This window comes from Myotis myotis, unplaced genomic scaffold, assembly GCF_014108235.1.
Source record: "Myotis myotis isolate mMyoMyo1 unplaced genomic scaffold, mMyoMyo1.p scaffold_m19_p_1, whole genome shotgun sequence".
In the NCBI taxonomy this organism is placed as follows: Eukaryota; Metazoa; Chordata; class Mammalia; order Chiroptera; family Vespertilionidae; genus Myotis; species Myotis myotis.
This window is the reverse complement of record NW_023416313.1, coordinates 106,360,811-106,384,024: the sequence shown is the minus strand read 5'-3', so window position 1 is coordinate 106,384,024 and position 23,214 is coordinate 106,360,811. Positions and strand designations below refer to the sequence as shown.

The window sequence follows — 23,214 nt, the reverse complement described above, 5'->3', positions numbered from 1 at the left end:
TAAAAAAGAAAGACATTGTCCCTGTCTCCCAGCTAGCAAGGGAGTTTAGCTTAGGCACCTTTCTCTGAGTTGTCACCATCTGCTTGTCATAGAGATAAGTTGTATTATTTCTTTGTATAAAGCCAACTAGCAACACAAATGGCTACCTCGATTACCAGATGAATTTGGGATGAAGTATGAAAGAATGTATAGCAAATAGTGCTCTCCTCTTTTTTAAAAGATATGTTTTTGGAAAGGAAGGAAGAGGGATAGAGAGATAAAAACATCTCCTGCATGCCCCCTACTGGGGATTGAGCCCACAACTGGGGCATGTGCCCTGACAGAATCCACCTGGTGACTTCTTGGTTGATGGGTCCATGCTCAACCACTGAGCCAGACTGGCCAGGCAGTGCTCTCCTCTTATATGAGGACATGTTACTGTCTTGAGAATATGTATGTAAAGGATTTTAAGTGTCTCAGGGAATGAATAGCATAGAATTTCTTTCTGTCTTTCTATTAATTTTGATGTTTGGCCTACAATGCATTTTGTAGCTGGTTTAATGCTCATTCAAAATAAAACTGTTTTCTTTCTTTTCTACACTCTGTAAAGAGGATTATCTGGGTCTGTAGGATATTTTTAATTTTCCCAATACTGATTTTCAATCACTCTGTACTGCCAATGCTTCTTTCCCTTTACCACACATCCTTTTCAAAGAGAACACCCTTAACATCCTAGAATGTATGTTCAATTTCTCAAATAAAAAATATATCTATATATATAAAAGCCTAAGTGACCATTACGGCGGAACAACCGGAATGACTGGTCACTATGAAGCACACTGTACAGGCAGCGGTTAGGGGTGAGCAGGCAGGTGAGTGGTTAGGGGTGAGCGGTCCGGGATTGCGAGAGGGATCCCAGATTGTGAGAGGGATGTCCAACTGCCGGATGTCCAACTGCAGGGATCGGGCCTAAACCAGCAGTCGGACATCCCTGGAGGGGTCTTGGATTGCAAGAGGGCACAGGCCAGGCTGAGGGATCCCCCCCCCCTACCCCCATGCACGAATTTCGTGCACTGGGACTCTAGTGAATATATAATATGCTAACTAACAACAGGAAAAGTATGTATATTTAAAATGCAGAATTTTTTATTACCATTCCTATAGGAAAAAATAGATGACTTTCGCTGCAAGTTCCGAGAAGGCTTCTCTGATTCATAGACACCATGTGTGATGAACATTTTATGTAATTCTGGATTGATTCCATCAGGAACCATTCGTGGACTTGCTTGATAAAAATGAAGGACCTGCCTGTTACCTGAAATAGCTTTATAGATACTTCTTTTGTTGGACTGACTTTGATTATAAGTCTGAAAGAAAAAAAAATAAACGTCAAATTACATTATTTCTACAATAATCAGCCATAAGAAGCAATTACTATATTATTTGGGTTTATTCTAAGCAATAAAACTCTGATCTACTTAAATACTTAGAGAATAGAATATCTGTTGTCTTGAATTTGAAACCTGTTCAATTAACTCTTGATGAAAATCATATCAAAACTATATTATAAATCCTACCTTAGTACTATATTGCACAAAGGAAATTTATCTTTTATTTAGTATCTTGCTGTTTCTGAATAAGGCTCATATTTATATGTAAATGTAAAGTGCTTTTAAAAAAAATGTTTTTTTTATCCTCACCGAGGATATTTTTTTTTCCATTTATTTCCAGAGAAAGTGGAAGGGAAGGGGGTGGGGAGGGGGAAAGAGAAACATTGACATTGAGAGAGAAACATTGACTGGTTGCCTCACACATGTGCCCCTACTAGGGCTAGGGAACCTGCAACCGGGTCCCTTGACTTGACCAGGAATCCAACCAGCAACCCATCAGTCCATAGGCCAACATTCTAACCACTGAGCGAACTGGCCAGGGCCATTTTTAAAAAATATGATTCCTTTATTTCAGCTTCTTCATCTCTCTGCACTTCAGTTTTCTTTACTTGTATACAACAAGAAAACCATTATTCCCCTTAAATAAGATAATGCATCTGAAGCTCTCAGAATACTGCATAGAGTAGGTGCTCATTAAATATGGACCATTATGACTATGTTACACATTAAAAAACCTTTCTATTCAGGTATTAGTTAAATGATTTGCCTGAGGTAATACAATTAGCTAAAATCCAATTCCACTCATTGATAATACAAATTCATTCTACTCATTGTATAAGCTGCAAGACATATCATTTATTGGGATCATTTCATAGATCAACTAAATGCTATACAAGAATATGCCTTAGACACATGAAAAATTTTGGGAGAAAGCTCATTATACAAGATGCTTTTTAAAAAAAAAAAGTCTTTTTTTTATTGATTTTAGAGAGGAAGGGAGAGGGAGAGAGAGATAGAAACATCAATGATGAGAGCAAACCATTAATCGGCTGTCTCCTGCACACCCTCCACTGGAGATGGAGCCCACAACCTGAGCATGTTCCCTTGACTGGAATCAAACCCAGGACCCTACAGTCCTCAGGCTGACGCTCTATCCACTGAGCCAAACCAACTAGGGCCAGGATGCTTTTTTTTGTAAATCACAAATAGGATTTTTATTTGTTACCATTAAATGTCTGAATTTTAAACAAATTCTTGGACTGGGGGCTCATATCCCCAGTAGCTTTTTCAGAACTGCTATCTTCTCCAGGAAACTCCATGGGTTTTCCCAACTTAAACTTGGGCTTCTCCAGCATTTTGACTTTATTAGCAAAGACATCATGGAGCAGATACATAGATTGGCAGCCTTTTCTATGTTTTTTCCAATGCTATCTGGAATCAGTTTATTGACCACTTCTCTCAAGTCATTTGTCTGCATCTCTCAGGTCATGATTTCCATCTTCTTCTTCCGGATTTGACAGACCTATTGATGCTGAGCATAATGCCTTCTGAATCTGATTGTTGCATTTTTTTTAATAAACACAGAAAAGACGAAGCAAATAATCATTGGTACTCCTGACATCAATGTGAGCTTCAGTCGTGGTCTACCATTTTCTTAGCATGGAGCATATTTTATCACATGTAAGACCTATGCCATGGAAATTAGTCAGCATTTTTTCACTGAACATCCTCAGTTATTAGCTTGAATTTTCTAAATGCAACTTCATCATTCTGCAAATTAGCTAGGCTCACTTCAAAACATGACTCTTGAGACCATCAGATATGATTTTGGTTCCTTGGGTTCTTGTGACTAGTGTGTTTCCAATATTTCTTTTTTTAAAATATATATATATATATATTTTTAAATATATTTTATTGATTTTTTACAGAGAGGAAGGGAGAGGGATAGAGAGTCAGAAACATCGATGAGAGAGAAACATCGATCAGCTGCCTCCTGCACATCTCCTACTGGGGATGTGCCCGCAACCCAGGTACATGCCCTTGACCGGAATCGAACCTGGGACCTTTCAGTCAGCAGGCCGACGCTCTATCCACTGAGCCAAACCGGTTTCGGCTAAAATATATTTTTATTGATTTCAGAGAGGAAGGGAAAGGGAGAGATAGAAACATCAATGATGAGAGAGAGAATCATTGATTGGCTGCCTCCTGCACGCCCCACATTGATCCACTTAAATACTTAGAGAGCAGAATGTCTATGGTCTTGAATTTGACAACTGAGGATGGAGCCCGTAACCTGGGCATGTGCCCTGATCGGGAATCGAACTGTGACCGCCTGATTCATAGGTTAACACTCAACCACTGAGCAACACCGGGCAGGCTCCAATATTTCTTATACTGAACATAGCTGGTGCTTTCACATCATACCAATCTTTCTTAGAAAGTGGATCAACCACTTTTTCCTTGGTTCCCCTTTTGCTGCCTTTTGCTTGTCCTTGCCAATTGCAATGGTGCTGCTCAGAGAGTCAAATGGGTTCAGGATGACTTTTTTTTTAACCAAAACACAGGAAAACAAATCCATTCCATTTATTTTCAGTAAGTTTAAGTCCTCGAGGGATACAGCATTATACAGATTCGGTGTCCAATGGCCTTAGCAGGAAGCTTGCCTCGGAATTTAGCATGAACCATGCCACAGTTTCCATGAGCACGAGTTGCCTTTCCCCAGATTACTCTGGTTTTGTTTGGTTTGCCACCACGAGTCACTGTGTTGATCTCTGCTTTGTACACATAAGCACATCTCTTGCCTAGACAGAATTCAGTTTCATCTCAAGCATAAACACCTTCAATTTTAAGAAGAGCTGTGTGCTCTCTCTGGTGCCGGAGACCCTGCTAACAGCCAGCAAAATGGCCTTGGACCACAGCCTTCCAGACATGTTTGTCCTTATAGAAATCCTGTTCCCAGCAGGCCTCCACAGGGCCCAAGATGGTGGGAAAAGCGGTTTAGGATTATTTTTAAAGGTTACATGAACATTTAAAATCAAATTTTAAAAACTAACACAATTAATGAAAAAGTCTTTAATGTGAAACTATATATCTGGCCACAAAAATAGCCCCACTGAGTCACAAAAGTTAGTTAATACTTTAGTGTAACAAACACAAAATAGCCCTAGCTGGCTTGGCTCAGTAGATAGAGGGTCCCAGGTTTGATTCCCATCACGGGCACATGCCCGCGTTGCGGGTTCTATCTCCAGTGGGGGTTGTGCAGGAAGCAGCCAATCAATGATTCTCTTGCATCATCTCTCTCTCTCTCTCTCCCCCTCTCCCTTCCTCTCTGAAATCAATAAATTTTTTAAAAAAACAAACACACAAAATAATATTATATACAGCATCATATTTAGGAAGACCTGTCACCCAAGATTGCAGCAAAGTATAAATGTAACTAAAGTCCCTTATCACTTAGAATAGACACAGGCAAAGTTCTCCATAAAGAGCCAAACAACAAATAGTTTAGACCACATACTATCTCTGGTGCATATTCTTGTTGATTAGTTGGTTGGTTGGTTGGTTGGCTGGTTGGTTGGTTGATTTAAGGAACTCTTTATAATATAAAACCATTCTCAGCTCGTTGTAGTTAGTAAGAAAAACATAAAAAAACAGGCCTTAGAAGCACAGGGGATAGTAAAACACATTGATTTTTGCATCTAGGTGTTTGAATTAATACTAAAGTAAAAGTGTTTATTTATATGGATAAAAATTAAAAAATCTGAATCCAGTCAAAAATTCTCTTAATTAGAAATAAAGAATAGTCAGAATATAATACAAAGGGGAAGGGGGGAATCGACTAATTACTTACAGGTTGCTTGGACTTTGAATCTTAACAGGTTGATATTTGTATTTAGACTGTATTTCTCAAATTTCATTTACAAATCATGTTTCCAAAAGTCTACTTACACGTTCTTCTCGTCCTTCAGCAAGGATAACAACAATCCTGCCTTGACGTTTACGGCCAGTCCTACCCATTCGTTGTATAAGACGGATTGGGCTCTTCTGGGCATCAAAACATACTATCAGATCAACTTCTCCTATATCCAAACCTTCTTCACCAACACAAGTAGAAACCAATGTATTATAACCACCACTACGAAACTGTTTCACTACCTAAAATAAAAATGATTTAAAAATAATTAAATGCAAACAAAAGAATTGTAGGTCAAAATAAACTTTTTCCACTTACCTATAAATGGCGAGATGAGAATAAAAATTAGCATCCAGGATACTACTGAATAAGAAAAGAAGTAACAAAATAGCAATATAAGCCAGAGGAAATTGTGGTAAAATGCAAAGGGCCATCTTGATTTCTTTGGTTTCATAATGGTTGTGATACCAAAAGGGTTTGCTAACAATTTACACATGAATGGAAAACTCTGTATACTATTTTTAGCATCACTAAAAGGGGCATAGGACAGGTAAAGGTCCAGAGCAATTACTGCCAATTGTCATAGCCTAGACTTAAATTACTATTGTGTAACATAAGAATGTTTTATTACTCCTAGAATTTGTGAATGAAAAAGGAATGCTGTAAAAATTCTAATGGAAAGTAACCTCACAGGGTGATCTGATCATAAATTCCTAACTGGGCAGGTCAGGGTGGGCAGTCTGGCCCAGGCCTGTAACTTCTTTAGTAACAGGTTAACTTTGCCTTAAGTAAGCCCTGCCCGTTGCTTTTGTGCATCTTAACACACTATGAAATGCCTCTTTTTGGACCCCTCAAGAGAGCACATAATCTTAACTATCCTATAATCCAATCCCCTACCTCATTGTCTCCCACCTTGATTTAATCTTCCTAACTCAGTGGTTCTCAACCTTCTGGCCCTTTAAATACAGTTCCTCATGTTGTGACCCAACCATAAAATTATTTTCATTGCTACTTCATAACTGTAATGTTGCTACTGTTATGAATCGTAATGTAAATATCTGATATGCAGGATGGTCTTAGGCGACCCCTGTGAAAGGGTCGTTCGACCACCAAAGGGGTCTCGACCCACAGGTTGAGAACCGCTATCCTAACTGTTCCCCCTTAATGTCAAAAAGAAACTGCGAAACTATCATCTTCCAAAGTACTTGAAATCTTACTTCCTGCCACTGTCATCAGTTTGGCTCAAATAAACAAAAACTCTCTACAAGTTTGGACGTTCTTACATCAACAAATTCATACCTTACCTTTTATACTGTTATTCCAGTGAGGGGTAACAGAATATATAACACAAAATATAACTGTAAGTGTTGTTAAATTATTTTTTACATCTTTTTAATAGTCTTCTATAATATAACTAGTTAATAAATTAATAAATATCAAACAACTTCATTTTTAGTTAACACACATAAACTAACTTATTTATATGCCTAGGATTGATATTACTTTGGCTAGAGTCTGAAAAATAAATAGGAATCAGAAATTATTTAATTAATCAGACAAAGGAATAGTGATTAATTAAATAACTTCCACCAGGACTTATAATCTACTGATCCTATTATTTTTCACTGCTTACCCTTTAACCTAACTTAAATTCTACTCCCTTGCTTCTCTCTCACTCCATATTCTTCTGACTAAACTCTAACCCTGGGTATAGCCTTACTTTCTACAGTCTGAGCCTGTAGCCTGCAGTTGAATGTGGCTGCAGGAAAACAAAGAACCATGCTTACTGATTTCACACTAACTCAATCTCTCACCTTGGATGGGCCGCTGATGTTATCTGAAAATTGTTTCATATTTTCCTAATCCATTCACTCTCCCCATTCCCCTGAATAACTGTTTCCTATTTTCTCTCTCATCAAACTTTCAACATTTCCTCCAAATCCTCACTCTCAGCTGATGACACTGCAAAAACTTCCTCTCTGAAATCAATAAAATACATTAAAAAAAAAAAAAAAAAGATCTTCCAGCCCTGACCAGTGTGGCTCAGTTGGTCAGGTGTCATCCTATGCACCAAATGCCAGTTCGATTCCAGGTCAGGTCACATGTCCAGGTTTCCAGTTTGATCCCCGGCAGGGGGGCGTGCAGCTGATCGATGTTTCTCTCTCTCCCTGCCCCCTTCCCCTCTCTCTAAAATCAATAAAAACATAACTAAAAAAGAAGAGCCCTAGCTTGTTTGGCTCAGTGGATAGAATGTCAGCCCTCAGACTGAAGGGTCCCGGGTTCAATTCTAGGCAGGGGCATGTACCTTGGTTGCATGCAGGCTTGATCCCAGCCCTGGTCCTGGAGCTTGCAGAATGCAACCAATTGATGTGTTTTTCCCACATCAATGTTTCTCCCCCTTCCTTCCACTTTAAAAATCAATAAAAGCCCTAGTGGGTTTGGCTCGATGGATAGAGCATCGGCTTGTGGACCGGAAGGGTCCCAGATTCAATTCTGGTAGGGGGCACATGCCTAGATTGTGGGCTCAGTCCAATGTGCAGGAGGAAGCCAATCAATGATTCCCTCTCATCATTGATGTTTCTATCTCTTCCTCTCCCTTCCTCTCTGAAATAAAAAATATTTTTTTAAAAAATCAATGGAAAAATAACCTCACGTGAGGATTAAATTTTAAATTTTAAAATTTTAAAATTTTTTAAAAAAGGATAAAAGATCTTCCACAAGGTATCACTACCATGTCTACCCATCCCCTGATACCTGTGCCTATATGTCTACCTTCACCCCTGTTGTTTTGGGTAAACTATCCGTGTTCTTAACTGAGGTCCATCCCTAGGGTTTTGTACAAGATCCTGACCCTTTTCCTCATCTACTCAAAGGTCATTCCAGCAATATTCTTCTCTCTGCTCTATCATCAATTTTTCTTTCTCAACTGATCATTCCTATCAGCACACAAGCGTACTGCTACATAACCCAACATAAACAGAAAACCACTTCCATCTTTGCTCTCCTTTATAGCAACACTAGAGACCCGGTGCACGAAAATTCATGCACTCAGGGGGGTAGGGGAGTCCCTCAGCCCAGCCTGTGCCCTCTCACAGTCTGGGACCCCTTGGGGGATGTCCACCTGCTGGCTTAGGCCTCCTCCCAGGGGATTGGGCCTAAGCTGGCAGTCAGACATCCCTCTGGCACCCCAGGAGCCCTTGGCAGATGTCCAATGGGGAGCATGCCTAAGCCGTTTGTCAGACATCCTTAGCACTGCCTCAGAGGCGAAACAGGCTCCCGCCACCGCTGCTGCGCTGGCCAGCCATGAGTCACCTTCTGGCTGCAAGGTGCTCCCCCTGTGGAAATGCACTGACCACCAGGGGGCAGCTCCTGCATTGAGTGTCTGCCACCTGGTGGTCAGTGTGCGTCATAGCAACTGGTTGTTCCCGATCATTCCGTTGTTAGGGTCAATTTGCATATTTACCCTTTTATTAGATAGGACTAGAGGCCCGGAGCACAAAAATTTGTACACTCGGTGGGGGGGGGGGGGGGGGGTCCCTCAGCCCGGCCTGTGCCCTCTCGAAGTCTGGGACCCCTCGGGAGATAACGACCTGCTGGCTTAGGCCTGCTCCCGGGGGGCAGAGGGCAGGCCCAATCCCTACGTGCAGCCCCTGGTCGGGCTCAGAGCAGGGCTGACTGGGGAGTTGGGGAGCCGCCCTCTGTCATGCACAGAGCAGGGCAGATCGAGAGGTTGCGATGCCACCCTCAGTCACACTCAGGGTAGGGCCGATAGAGGGTTGAGGCACCGCCCCCTGTCACACTCAAGGCAGGGTCGATGGGGAGGTTGCGGCACCACCTCCTGTCACGCATAGAGCAGGGCCAATCTGGGGGTTGGGGCGCTGCCCCCTGTCACTCACAGAGCAGGCCCCATCAGGGGGGTTGGGGCTCCGTACCCTGTCATGCACAGAGCAGAGCCCATCAGGGGGTTGGGGAGCTCCCCCCTGTCATGCACAGAGCAGGGCTGATCAGGGGGTTGAGGAGCTCCCCCCTGTCACTCACAGAGTAGGGCTGATAGGGGAATTGGGGTACCGCCCCCTGTCACACACAGAGCAGGGCGGATCAGGGGTTTGGGGCGCTACCACTGTCACACTCAGGGCAGGGCCAATGGGGAGGTTATGGCTCTACCCCATCACACACAGAGCAGGGCCTGTGGGGGGGGCGGGGGGGGGGGACTGCACCCTGTCACACACAGAGCAAGGCCAATCAGGGGGTTGGGGCACCGCAGCCCGTCACACACAGAGCCGCAGGGCGATCAGGGGGTTGGGGAGCTCCTCCCTATCAGGCACAGAGCAGGGCTGATCAGGGGGTTGGGGCACCTTCCCCTGTCATGAACAGAGCAGGGTGGATAGGGAGGTTGTGGCCCCGCCCCCGTCACACACAGAGCCACAGGGCGATCAGGGGGTTTGGGTGCTGCCCCCTGTCACGCTGATCCCGGTGCCGGGAGGCCTCTCGGCTCCGCTGATCCCGATGCTGGGAGGCATATTACCCTTTTACTATATAGGATAGAGGCCTGGTGCATGGGTGGGGGCTAGCTGGTTTGCCCTGAAGGGTGACCTGGATCAGGGTGGGGGTCCTCACTGGGGTGCCTGGCCAGCCTGGATGAGGGGATGATGACTGTTTGCAGGTGGTCACACACCCTTCAGGGTGGGGGTCCCCACTGGGGTGCCTGGCCAGTCTGGGTGAGGGGCTGAGGGCTGTTTTCACGCTGGCGGGTGACTGAAGCTCCCAACTGCTCCTTTTTTTCTTTTTTATTCTGGGCCAGCTTTAGCTCTGAGGCTCCAGCTCTGAGGCCTCTGCTGCTGAAAGCAGGTATCTGGTTTGTTTGGGTTCTATAATCGAAACACTGTATCAACTCCAGCTCTGAGATCCAGGCTGGCTGAAAGCAGGTTTCTGGAGTTTGTTTAGCTTCTATATTTGTAACAATGTTTCAAACTGCAAGCTCAGAGGCCGGCAAGGCAGGCGGGGAACGTTGGGTTCCTCCGTCACTGAAGCAAGCAAACCTCATGTTAGCTTCAAGCTGCCTGGCTGCCGGCCGCCATCTTGGCTGGCAGTTAATTTGCATATCGCCTTGATTAGCCAATGGGAAGGGTAGTGGATGTACGGCTAATTACCATGTTTCTCTTTTATTAGATAGGATTCCTTGAAAGACTTGTATAGTTGCTATCTCCAGCTCTTCTCAATGCTGGCTTATCTCCACCATTCCACTAAAACTATTCTTTTCAAGCTGGTTTGCCTTCTCATCTCTTAATTCAATTCCCAGTTATCATTTTATATGACCTATTAGCAACATTTACACATGTAATCCTCTACCTCCTCCTTACTTGACCCCAGATACCACATTCTCCTGGTCTTTCTCCTATTTCACTAGCCACTTATTCTGGTTCCCTAGGGAATCATAATCATTGCAATTATCTATAATAAAAGTATAATACAGTGGGGCCTTGACTTACAAGTTTAATTCATTCCGTGATGGAGCTCGTAACTCAAATTACTCGTATGTCAAATCGAAAGTGAACGAGTGAGACACATGATGCTGGGCTGATGTTGTGGCGTTCACTGTGATGTTCACTGCATCAACTAGCGGTGGGGTATCTGAAGCTGGCTCATAACCCGAATTTTAGCTCGCAACTCAAAGCAAAAAATCGGCCGAGAGATGGCTCGCATCTCGAAAAACTCATTAGTCAGGACACTTGTAAGTCAAGGCCCCACTGTATGCTAATTAGACCGACGTCCTTCCAGATGACCTTCAGGACGAAGCTGGGGCTGTGAGGGAAGCCCAGGTTCTGGGTGCCAGAGGGAAGCTGGTGCCAGCAGCCGGGGGAAGGCCTATTCTTGCACAAATTTTGTGTATCGGGTCTCTAATTCCTATATAATAAAGGGGGAATATGCAAATTGACCATCACTCTGCCACAAAGATGGCAGCGCCCACAGCAGAGGCGGGTGTTTCCGTAACACAAGATGGCTGCACCCACAGTGGAGGCCAAGTTTCCTTAACAAACCTTACCAAGCAATCAGCAGGGACCTGAGGCTGCATTGCCTCCCCCCAGCTTGCCAGGGGACCTCAGGCCACGCCCCCCACCTTGGCGCCAGGCCAGGAGACCTCAGGCCATGCCCCCTGCCAAGCAGGGCTTGATGGGGGACCTCAGGCCGCATCCCCCGCCCAGCAGGGCTTGACTGGGGGCCTCAGGCCATGTCCCCCTTCCTGGCGGTACTTGACGGGGGAACTCAGGCCACACACTCCTGCCCTGGCACCAGGCCAGGGGACCTGAGGCCGCACCCCCCACCTCGGCCCCAGTCTGGGGGATCTGAGGCTGTGCCCCCCGCCTGGCAGGGCTTGACCGGGGACCTGAGGCTGCACCCCCTCCCGGCAGGGCTTGACAGGGGATCTCAGGCTATGACTCCCACCTGGCAGGACTTGACAGGGGACCTCAAGGTACGCCTCCAGCCTGGCCTGGGCTGGGGCACCTCAGGCCACACCCCCTGCCCTGGCGGGGCTTGACAAGGGTGGGACCGGCTGGGTCTGGATCTAGCCCAATGGAGGGGGGCCGGCCGGGTCTGGGTCTTGCACAATTCTGAGGCGCATGTGGGTGGGTAGGGACTTGACTCTGGGTCCTGTGGTACGCCCCAGACTCTAACAGGAGGAAGATTATCATATACATTTTACTAATTGTCTTTCATCTCTGACACTTCTATTATAGAGAAAGGGCAAATAGCAATATTAAAATATTTCCTCTAATTAATCCCCCTTTAATGTGCACAAATTTCATGCACTGGGCCACTAGTCCTATATAATAAAAGGCTAGCCCTAACCGGTTTGGCTCAGTAGATAGAGCGTCAGTCTGTGGACTCAAGGGTCCCAGGTTCGATTCCAGTGAAGGGCATGTAGCTTGGTTGCAGGCACATCCCCAGTAGGGAGTGTGCAGGAGGCAGCTGATCGATGTTTCTCTCTCATCGATGTTTCTAACTCTCTATCTCTCTCCCTTCCTCTCTGTAAAAAAAAAATCAATAAAATACATTAAAAGAATAATAAAAGGCTAATATGCAAATCGAATAGCAGAACAACCAGTTGCTATGATGCGCACTGACCACCAAGGGGAAGACGCTCAATGCAGGAGCTGCCTCCTGGTGGTCAGTGCACTCCCACAGGGAAGCGCCACTCAGCCAGAAGCCAGGCTCACAGCTGGTGAGTGCAGCAGCAGTGGTGGAAGCCTCTCCCACCTCCACGACAGCACCAAGGACCCCTCAGGGGATATCCGTCAAGAGGTCCAGGACTGAGAGAGGGCACAGGCCGGGCTGGGGGTACCCCCACCCCCAGTGCACAAATGTCATGCACCAGGCCTCTAGTTCATAATAATGAAGTACCCCATGGATCAGTCTTTGGACATCTTCTCTATCTTCATTCAATCATCCAGTCTAATTTTTATGATGATGATTCCCAACTCTTTTTTTAAAAAAATATATATATTTTTATTGATTTTAGAGAGGAAGGGAGAGGGAGAGACAGACAGAAACATCAATGATGAGAGAATCATTGATGGGTTGCCTCCTGCATGCTCCCTACTGGGGATCAAGCCCACAACCCAGGCATGTGCCCTTGGCCGGAAGCGAACTTGGGACCCTTCAGTCAGCAGGCTGACACTCTATCCACTGAGCCAAACCAGCTAGGGCTGATTCCCAACTCTTGAGCCCATAAAACAAGATGTATATATTCAATTGTTTATTCAACATCAAGTAGTTGATGTTTAAAACACTGCTTCTCAATAGTCTATGAACTGTATATTATTGGTTCCAGTTCACAAACTGTATATTACTGGCCAACAAGAAGTACAAAAATTAAGAGTAAGGGTTTAGAAGTTCAACAGAGTAACTCTGTTTGTTAACTCTAATTTTACTTTTAAAGTAATTCATATTTATTGTAAAAAAAAAAAAAAGTATTTGTGACTTAGTTTTTTTCTTTTAAATGTATTTTTACTGATTTTAGAGAGGAAGGGAGAGGGAGAAATAGAAACATCAATTATGAGAGAGAATCATTGATCAGGTGCCTTCTGCACACCCCCTACTGGGGATCGAGCCCACAACCTGGACATGTGCCCTTGACTGGAATCGAACCTGGGAACCTCCAGTCCGCAGGCTGACACTCTATCCATTGAACCAAACCAGCTAGGACTGTCTGTGACTTATTGAGAAGAAATAATCAACTGATCCTCCACCAGTTTTGATAGTCTGAAAACCACTAATCTCATAGTCATGCCAAAGCTATTTTAACTTGTCAAAAACCAAGCTCCTGATATTCTCTCCAAAACCTGCTTGTCCTGCAGTCTTACCTATTTTAGTTGCTCAGGCCGTAAATCTTGGAATCAGCATTCACACTCCTTTATCCCACATCTCACTCTAATTTATCAACTAAATCCAGTCAGCTTGACCTTCAAACTATATCCAGAATCCAAACATTTCTCAAAACCTTTCCTGCTACACCCCTGTACAAGCCACCATCATCTTTAGATTCAATTATTGTAATGTCTTCCAATCTGTCTTCCTGTTTCCACCCTTAACCTCTTATAGTTTATCAAGACAGCAGTCCTGTGATTATTTTAAAATACAAATCAGGAAATGACTGTTCTCTGCTCCAAAGCCTCCAAAGGCTTCTTTCCATCTCACTGAGTCAAACCCAATGTCATTAAGATGGGAATATCCTAGAAGGCCCTAAAGAATATCTGCCCCTCCACTTCCTCTCTGACTTCATTGCCTATTTCTAAATCAATGAATAATTTAATTACAACTATTTACATTAAAGCTTATTTCAGAGCAAAAGTGCTATTATGAAAGCAATCATGTATAAGAGTTATAAAAAGGTTACTCTAGCATACATAAAAATACTATTGACATAGTGAATAAAGGACAAAGTCAATAAAATCAATAAGGTTTTTTATGGTACCTGACAAACTCAAGAAATAATGACACTGAATAATAATAAAATTGGCCAGAGACCAGGTTGGGTACTATGGGTATTGATTTCAAAATGCTGATCCCCTAAGCAAAAATCCATTTTATTTTTCATTTACATATAAATGTTAAGATTAGTAATAATCACCCACTAGATATCTGAACCCTTTAAAGTACTTATAATCAGATGAGATAGGAAAAGGTGTTTTATTCGGACTCAGGAAAAGTTTGAGTCCACCAGATCCGGACAACTTAAACGGACTCTTCTGTGTACAGTGAGGACTCTACATTAAAGATACATTTAATTGTCAGTCAGATGACCTATAGCTAATCTGCAAAAACCAGTATACATTTTATAAAAGTCAGTAGTCCAAAATTTCTCCCAAAAAAACATATCACAGTACTTAGAAAACTTATGACTTCTTACTCAGAGCATCTGGTAAGGTTTTTAAATAACAGAAATAAAGAAATAACTGTTTAGAATAAATAACTAAAATGACTTAAAACATTAATTGAAGGCGCTACAGTACAATTTCATTGAATGTTTACAACTTTATGAAGTATGTTTACATATAAAGAAAACATAAGTGGAAGAGCCAGGATTCCAACCCAGGTAGTATGATCCCCCAGCCTTTCTGCTGAACTATTACACTTTACATTACTTTAAAAAAAAAAAAAAGAGTTTCAAAACCACACAAAAACAATACCTTTTTTTGCCTTTAAAAATATTTACTACAAAATTATCTTTATAAGAAGTAGATAACTGACCCATAAGTTAAAACAAAAAAGTGCAAAGCTAATAAATTTTATTTTTATTTTTATCATCTCCAAAAATAATTACCTCCAGTTGCTCTTTCTGGGTAAAACCCTTCATGCTTTTCCCTGAGGCATGGCCAACAAAAGTCATTGCTCTAATAACTGGCTGATGCCGTAAAAGCATTTCTGCAATTTCTTGAACACTATCTCGAAATGAAGAGAAGATCATAACTCTGGTCTTGTCACATTTCTTTTCAGATGTGTTTTGAGCTAAACAACAAAAAAGATTTAATTACAACTTTTTAAAAGCATATAGATAAGAATTAGTTCAAAAGACAAGCCTGAAACTATATACTAATGAATAATAATTCTTTGGAAAAAAATAAGACATCTTAAACCTTTGCTGGTTTTCTTACCTTTCCTAATAATTTTAATAACTTTGGCTCCTAATCTTTTGTTAGTTGACATAAAACATAATTCTAAACAAATCAAATGAAAATGACCTGAATCACTTTTGACTGGTCCTTCATTTCATGCATGATACCTGTTATTCCCCTTTACCTTCTACATCAGAAGAACAGAAGTATCGAGTTCCCAGATTTTATAAATCTCCCCTTTCCTTTCTTTCACTAAAGAAACTGTCCTAAACCAGGTCATGGCATTCTGTCCCCACTTCTATGGTACTTTCAAATTCCCCGGTAACTGCATAATATATCCTACAGTTAAAGTTAATCATAAAGCTCCTCCAATGTCTCTGTGCTTAGGAGGCAGTAGAATGCATGAAGAACAGGATTTCTGAGGCTGGGCCACTTCCTCCCTGAGTGATGTGTGGCCATGGTACTTATTTTATCTCTTTATAAGCTTTAATTTTTTTCAGTTATCTACAATGGACTGAGGTGAAGATTAAATGAACTGGTAAATATAAAGTATGTGGACTTGCACAGAGCAATCTATAATAATAAAAGCATAATATGCTACTTAGACTGGACGTCCTTCCAGATGACCTTCTGGACAAAGCCTGGGCTGCGAGGGAAGCTCAGGTGCCGGGTGCCAGAGGGAAGCTGGTGCCAAGCAGCCAAGGGGTGGGGGTGGGGTTGGGGGGGGAAAGAAGGCCTACTCTTACACGAATTTCGTGCATGCCCCCTGGTGGCCAGTGATCTCCCACAGCCAACCTCTCGTGGCTGGTCAACCTCCCACGGTCCCTACCCCACTGCCAGCCAACCTCCCTCGATCCCTCCCCCCAGCTGGCCCCTCCGATTGCCAGCCAGGTCGAGGGACCCCACACGTGTGCGAATTCGTGCACTAGGCCTCTAGTTGGTTAATAACTGCAAGTCATGTAGGGCTTTCTGTAGTTATTATTAGTTTTCCTTTGTTTTTACACTTTCTTGGAACTTTGACAATCCTTCTTCTTCCATGAGTTATATTATATTAATTATCATGTGTGTGCCAGGAACTATACTAAGCATTTTATGTGTTAACTCATTTAGTTTTCATAACAACCCTAATGATTAAATGACTTAATACATATAAAGCTAATTCACAATACATATGGGAAAAGCAGCACCTGTTACAAGGAAAATTATTCTACATATGCTCCTTTGACTCACCATAGCAGCAAGCCTCTACATCTGACCAACCTCTGACCAGTATCTACTTTCTTTCTTTTTTTAAGATAATTTTTATTTTGAAATAATTTCAAACTACAAAAAAGTTAGTAGTGTTTAACACACATCCCCGCCCCCTGGAAATTTGAGAGTAAAGTTGCTGACATAATAGCTCATCACCACCTAATGCTTCAGTGTGTAAATTCTACAAACAAGGATATTATTTTATGTAAAGACAATAAACCATGAAAATTAGAAAATTAACTCTGACACATTATTACTAATTTACAGACTTTATTTAAGTGTTGTCAATAGTCTTGATAATGTTGACAGAAAAAGGCACCAATTGCCAATAGCTCTTTCAGTGCAACACCTATCTCCTTCAACTGGTTGCAGCCTGCTTTTCTGTCTTCATTCTATTGTATAAAGTCATCAATAACTTTCATATTGCCAAATTCAATGGACACTTTTTGGTTTATTTGACCATATTTCTCAGTAGTTAACACAGTCCACTCCTTCCTACTGAAACAGTCTCCTCTCTCAGCTTGTCTGACACTCTAGTTGTCTGGTTTCTCAATCTTCTTGTGGCTTTTTTTCATCTCAATTCTAACTATTGTTACTCTTCAGGACTACATTCTGGGCCCTCTCTTATCTCTAAACTGTATTCCTGGTGATGTTATCATATCCATTCCTGAAACTTTAAATACAGCCTGTATGCTGATTACTCCAAAATTTACTGATGTAAATGTAAACAGATAAAAATAGCCCAGACTATTCTTATGAGATCCAGATTCACTTATCCAATGCCTACACATCTCTATATAGATGTCTCAGAAGCATCCTAACAAGTTTGCTTATCCACCCCCACACCCACCATGATTCCTTTTTTTTCTTTAAAAAATATATTTTATTGATTTTTTACAGAGAGGAAGGAAGAGAGATAGAGAGTTAGAAACATCGATGAGAGAGAAACATCGATCAGCTGCCTCCTGCACATCTCCCACTGGGGAGGTGCCCGCAACCCAGGTACATGCCCTTGACCGGAATCGAACCTGGGACCTTTCAGTCCGCAAGCCGACGCTCTAACCGGTTTTGGCTCCTTTTTTTTCTTATACCCTATGTCCAATCCACCAACAAATACTGTTGGCTCCAACTTCAAAATATATCCAGAATCTATGACCATTTCTGAGCACCTCCACCTCTATTACCTTGGTACAAGCCACCATCATCTGCTATCATCTTAGACTATTGCAAAAGTTTCCTAACTGGTCAATGTCTATTTTCCACAAAACTACCAGAGTGATCTTTTAAAAATGTAAGAGAGATCATGTCATTCTACTGCTCTAAATGCCTCTGTAACAGTTTCAGAAAGTACACACATTCATAGAATAGAGTCTGAATTCCTGACTTGGCATACAAGCCTGACGTCTGCGCCTGGCTACTTTTCCAACCTCCTCCTAATACCACTTGTACCTTTATTACAATACTCCAGACAAATTGGTTTGTTTATTGATCCTTAATTATACCACACACCTTACTGCCCCAGGGTCTTTGAATCTGCTACTGTCTGCCTGGCATAATCCTCTCTGAGAAATCCAGAGCTTGCTTCCTCACTTCCATTAGGTAACAGCTCAAACATCACCCTACAGAAGAGCTTTCTCTAACACTCTATATAAAACAGCTTCCTTCATGACTTCAACTCCTTACCTAGTTCACTTTTCCTTACCATCATATATTGTTTTAGTATTTCACTTATACTGCTCCGGACTCACTGTTATTTTTCACATACCTTACAGTATTCTTAACATTCTTACTATCCTCCCAAAATTTCCGTGCTTTTTTATATTCTTTATCCAGAGTAATTAAACGACCACCTATTCCATAAGAAATGTTAGCATAAACTAATGAGTCAGGCTATTAAATATGACATACCATTCCATGACTTGAAGTGTTCAACTACAATTTCTTCTAATTTCTTTAATTTTGGATGACTATAGAAAAATTCTTTTTCACCTGCAAAATGTAAACAAAAAAAAATCCAATATCAAAATAATATTTCTGTATTTTCCCATATTCAATTATATCAATGTATTTTAATTATCCTTTTCAAAAATGGATTTGTTAAAACTTTGAAGACTCAGTAGCATCCAAATAGCACACAAGTCTTACTGTAAAATAAACTTTGAATTTTTATGAAAATTTCATTCCGAGAGAGAATCTAAACAGGAATCAGCAACAATGTAGAAGGGAAAAAAATAAATATTTAGTTTAGCTATAAAATCAGTTTTTGGTAGTTCTAAGAATTTTTTCACTACCAGTAACAACTACTAACTTCTATTATATATATATATACTACTTGTATATTTATCCTGAGTTATTCCTTTTTTGTATTTTACTAGTATTTATCTATTTTTTCTACTTATCCAACTTCTATAATTTGGTAGGTCTATTGCTACCAAAATATAACTATAGATACGTGGATCAATGAAGCAAAATTTCAAAATTAAGCTTGACGAAGAGGAAACAATATACAATTTTAAAAGAAAAACCAGACCTTTATCGATAGTAGAAATGCCACTTGCTGAAGTACTACGTGAATGTGCAAACATGCACTCTAGATGATTATAAAGTTTCATGAAGTCCTCATTTCGGTTAAGTTCATTTTTCACCCGAGTCATTCCTTCAGAAATTAAGAAAAGGTTTTCCCAGTAAGTAAACTTAATAGCAAAATTAATCAGTTATTATGTATTTAAAAAAGTAACCTTTAACAATTAAAGCAAGTTTTTCAAATTTAAATATGAAAGCCAGAAACTTTTTTCCAGTTCCACATTCACATGTGTATTAATGAATGGCTTGTTTCTTTCCAGCAATTTAGCAAAATCAAAGAAGTATAAAACCATTTGTTATAAAACCATTTCATTGCTTTTTAAAAGTAATTTTAAGTAATCCAAAATGTTCAACTTCAGCCAAAATTATACGTTTATTTCTTTAATTTACCTTTAGTTCCATCCATAATTCCACAAAGGAAGAAATATAGTGATCTCATTCCCATTTGCTGCAATAATTCATAACCATGATATAAACTAATACAAAGAGCAAACTCTCCTTCGATTATACCTTGCTGTATTCCCTAGAAAAATAAGCATATATCAAATTTAACCAGAGAAAATAAATGAAGATACATGTTCCATGTAGAACTTGATGGTTCTACTAAATGTCATAGGATGGTGCTATGGAAAGGTGCCAATGTATTTTCCATGTAACATGCCCCTTCACATTGTTTTCTTTAATTCAACAGGAAACTTAAATTTTAAAGAGAATAGGTAAAGGGGAAACCATTTATCATATAGTGTTTTTCTTTATAGGTAAACTAGAGGCCCGGTGCATGAAATTCTTGCACTGGGGGGGGGGAGGTCCCCTCAACGCGGCCTGTACCCTCTTGTTGTCCAAGACCACTTGGGGGATATCCACCTGCCGGCTTAGGCCCGATATCCCTGGGGATTGGGCCTAAGCCGGCAGGTGGACATCCCTATCACAGTCCAGGACCCCTCACTCCTTACCACCCGCCTGCAGCGGAGGCGGGAGAGGATCCCACCACCGCCGTTGCACTCACCAGCCGTGAGCCTGGCTTCTGGCTGAGTGGTGCTCCCCCTGTGGGAGCACACTGACCACCAGGGTGCAGCTCCTGCGTTGAGTGTCTTCCCCCTGATGGTCAGTGCAACTCATAGGGACTGGTTGTTCCGCCGTTCGGTCAATTTGCGTATTAGGGTTTTATTATACAGGACTAGAGGCCTGGTGCACAAAAATTTGTGCACTCGGGAGGGAGAGGGGGGTCCCTCAGCCCGGCCTGTGCCCTCTCGCAGTCTGGGACCCCTCGGAAGGTAACGACCTGCTGGCTTAGGCCTGCTCCCGGGTGGCAGAGGGCAGGCCCAATCCCTACGTGCAGTCCCTGGTCGGGCTCAGAGCAGGGCCGATTGGGGGGTTGGGGCACCGCCCCCTGTCATGCACAGAGCAGGGCGGATTGGGAGGTTGCAATGCCACCCTCAGTCACGCTCAGGGTAGGGCCGATTGGGGGGTTGGGGCACCTCCCCCTGTCACACTCAAGGCAGGGTTGGGCACCTCCCCCTGTCACACTCAAGGCAGGGTTGATGGGAGGTTGTGGCGCCACCCCGTCACGCACAGAGCAGGGCCCATCAGGGGGGTTGGGGCTCCGTACCCTGTCACGCACAGAGCAGGGCCAATCAGGGGGTTGGGGCACTGCCCCCTGTCACGCACAGAGCAGGGCGGATCGGGAGGTTGCGATGCCGCCCTCAGTCATGCTCAGGGTAGGGCCGATTGGGGGGTTGGGGCACCGCCCCCTGTCACACGCAAGGCAGGGCCCATCAGGGGGGTTGGGGCTCCGTACCCTGTCATGCACAGAGCAGGGTCGACGAGGGGGTTGGGGAACTCCCCCCTGTCACGCACAGAGCAGGGCCCATCAGGGGGTTGGGGTGCCGCACCCTGTCACACTCAGGGCAGGGCCGATTGGGAGGTTATGGCTCTACCCCGTCACACACAGAGCAGGGCCCGTGGGAGGCGGTTGGGGCGTCGCCCTCTATCACCCACAGAGCAGGGCCGATCAGGGTGTTGTGGAGCCGCCACTGTCACACTCAGGGCAGGGCCAATGGGGAGGTTATGGCTCTACCCCGTCACACACAGAGCAGGGTCCGTGGGGGGCAGGGGGGTTTGGGGCGCCACACCCTGTCACACACAGAGCCGCAGGGCGATCAAGGGGTTGGGGAGCTCCCCCCTATCAGGCACAGAGCAGGGCTGATCAGGGGGTTGGGGCGCCTTCCCCTGTCACACACAGAGCCGCAGGGCGATCAGGGGGTTTGAGCGCTGCCCCCTGTCACACTGATCCCGGTGCTGGGAGGCATATTACCCTTTTACTATATAGGACAGAGGCCTGGTGCATGGGAGGGGGCCGGCTGGTTTGCCCTGAAGGTTGTCCTGGATCAGGGTGGGGGTCCCCACTGGAGTGCCTGGCCAGCCTGGGTGAGGGGATGATGGCTGTTTGCAGCTGGTCACACACCCTTCAGAGTGAGGGTCCCCACTAGGGTGCCTGGCCAGTCTGGGTGAGGGGCTGAGGGCTGTTTTCAGGCTGGCGGGTGACTGAAGCTCCCAACTGCTTCTTTTTCTTTTTTTTTTTTTTTTTATTCTGGGCCAGCTTTAGCTCTGAGGCTCCAGCTCTGAGGCCTCTCCTGCTGAAAGCAGGTTTCTGGCCTTTGTTTACCTTCTGTATTTGAAACAATGTTGCAATCCTACTGGCTGAAGCCCCGGGACTAAAGCAGGTTTCTGGGGTTTTGTTTAGCTTCTATATTTGTAACATAGTTGCTTAGAGTTGCAGCTCAGAGGCCGGCAGCGGCAGGCGGGGAACGTTGGAGTCCTCCATCACTGAAGCAAGCAAGCCTCATGTTAGCTTCAAGCTGCCTGGCTGCCGGCCGCCATCTTGGCTGGCAGTTAATTTGCATATTGCCCTGATTAGCCAATGGGAAGAGTAGCGGTCGTACGCTAATTACCATGTTTCTCTTTTATTAGATAGGATTATTAGCAGTATATAGTTTCATTCGTCTTTCAAAACTATTTAATGAGTATCTACTATGTGTCAAGCATTGAGGTAAACATTTGGGATACAACGGAAAATAAGTCAGATATAGGCCTATCCTCACAAATTTTATATCATCAGGATAAATAATTAATCAGACTATTTAACACCAACACTTAACACCAAGCACACATGCCAAAATAACATCTGACACTGAGGATACACTCTTATAAGCACATTACTTATACAAATTCATTTGATCTCGACACCTAGAAAGTAGGTACTATTGTTCTGCCCATTTTACAGATGAAGAACCTCCTATACGTGGTAAATAATAGAGCCAGCATTTGAATCCAGGGTATTTGGTACAGGGCTCTTGTGCTTGTAACCACTACCCTCAAGAAAAGGGAAGTACACATTCCATATGTGAGCATACAGCATTAGGTCTATCTATATAATAATATCATTTTAAAAGATGACCAGTGAGAATATATTTAATCATTCTCCATTACTAGCTTACATTTTTAGTAGCATTTAGTGATAGTCATTTAAAATTTTTCCAGGATAGTGATAAATGCCCTAAAATGGCAGCCTCATCCTGGCTGGGTGGCTTAGTTGGTTAGAACTTCGTTCCAATACACCAAGGTTGAGGGTTCAATCCCTGGTCAGGGCACATGCAAGAATCAAGCAATGAATGCATAAATAAATGGAACAGCAAATCAATGTTTCAGTCTCGTGCTCTCTCTCTCTCTCTCTCTCTCTCTCTCTCTCTCTCTCTCTCTCTCTCAAATTAACAAATAATTTTTTTTTAATGGCAGCCTAATTGCCTGAAAGGGTAAAATCACTTCTCTGTACAATATAAATTGTCCTCAGTAAGATCAGGTTCAACAGTTTTAGATTTACTACTTAAAATTTCCATGAATCTTTATCTCCTAGCAGAAATTTAAAAACATTTTATTAAAGTTGAGTATATTATAGTGCAATTTCACAGAAAAGGCTCTCTTC

General features: G+C 43.0%; 1 protein-coding gene and 1 pseudogene across 9 annotated transcripts in view; both read right to left on the bottom strand.

Moving 5' to 3' along the window:
- Positions 1 to 23,214, bottom strand: part of FANCM (FA complementation group M) — an 88,779-nt gene that overhangs the window by 38,542 nt on the left and 27,023 nt on the right. For all 9 annotated transcript variants that reach the window (XR_004973728.1, XR_004973731.1, XR_004973729.1 and 6 more), the window contains 6 exons: positions 19,623 to 19,755; positions 19,180 to 19,305; positions 18,558 to 18,638; positions 15,107 to 15,291; positions 5,319 to 5,525; positions 1,133 to 1,346 (listed from right to left, as the gene is read on the bottom strand). Coding sequence is in view for 6 of the 9 variants with exons in the window: in XM_036346967.1 (XP_036202860.1) it covers positions 1,133 to 1,346; positions 5,319 to 5,525; positions 15,107 to 15,291; positions 18,558 to 18,638; positions 19,180 to 19,305; positions 19,623 to 19,755 (946 nt within the window). In the remaining 3 variants the exon portion in view is untranslated. The remainder of the gene's footprint in view (positions 1 to 1,132; positions 1,347 to 5,318; positions 5,526 to 15,106; positions 15,292 to 18,557; positions 18,639 to 19,179; positions 19,306 to 19,622; positions 19,756 to 23,214) is intronic.
- On the bottom strand, positions 3,969 to 4,300 carry LOC118669326 (annotated as a pseudogene).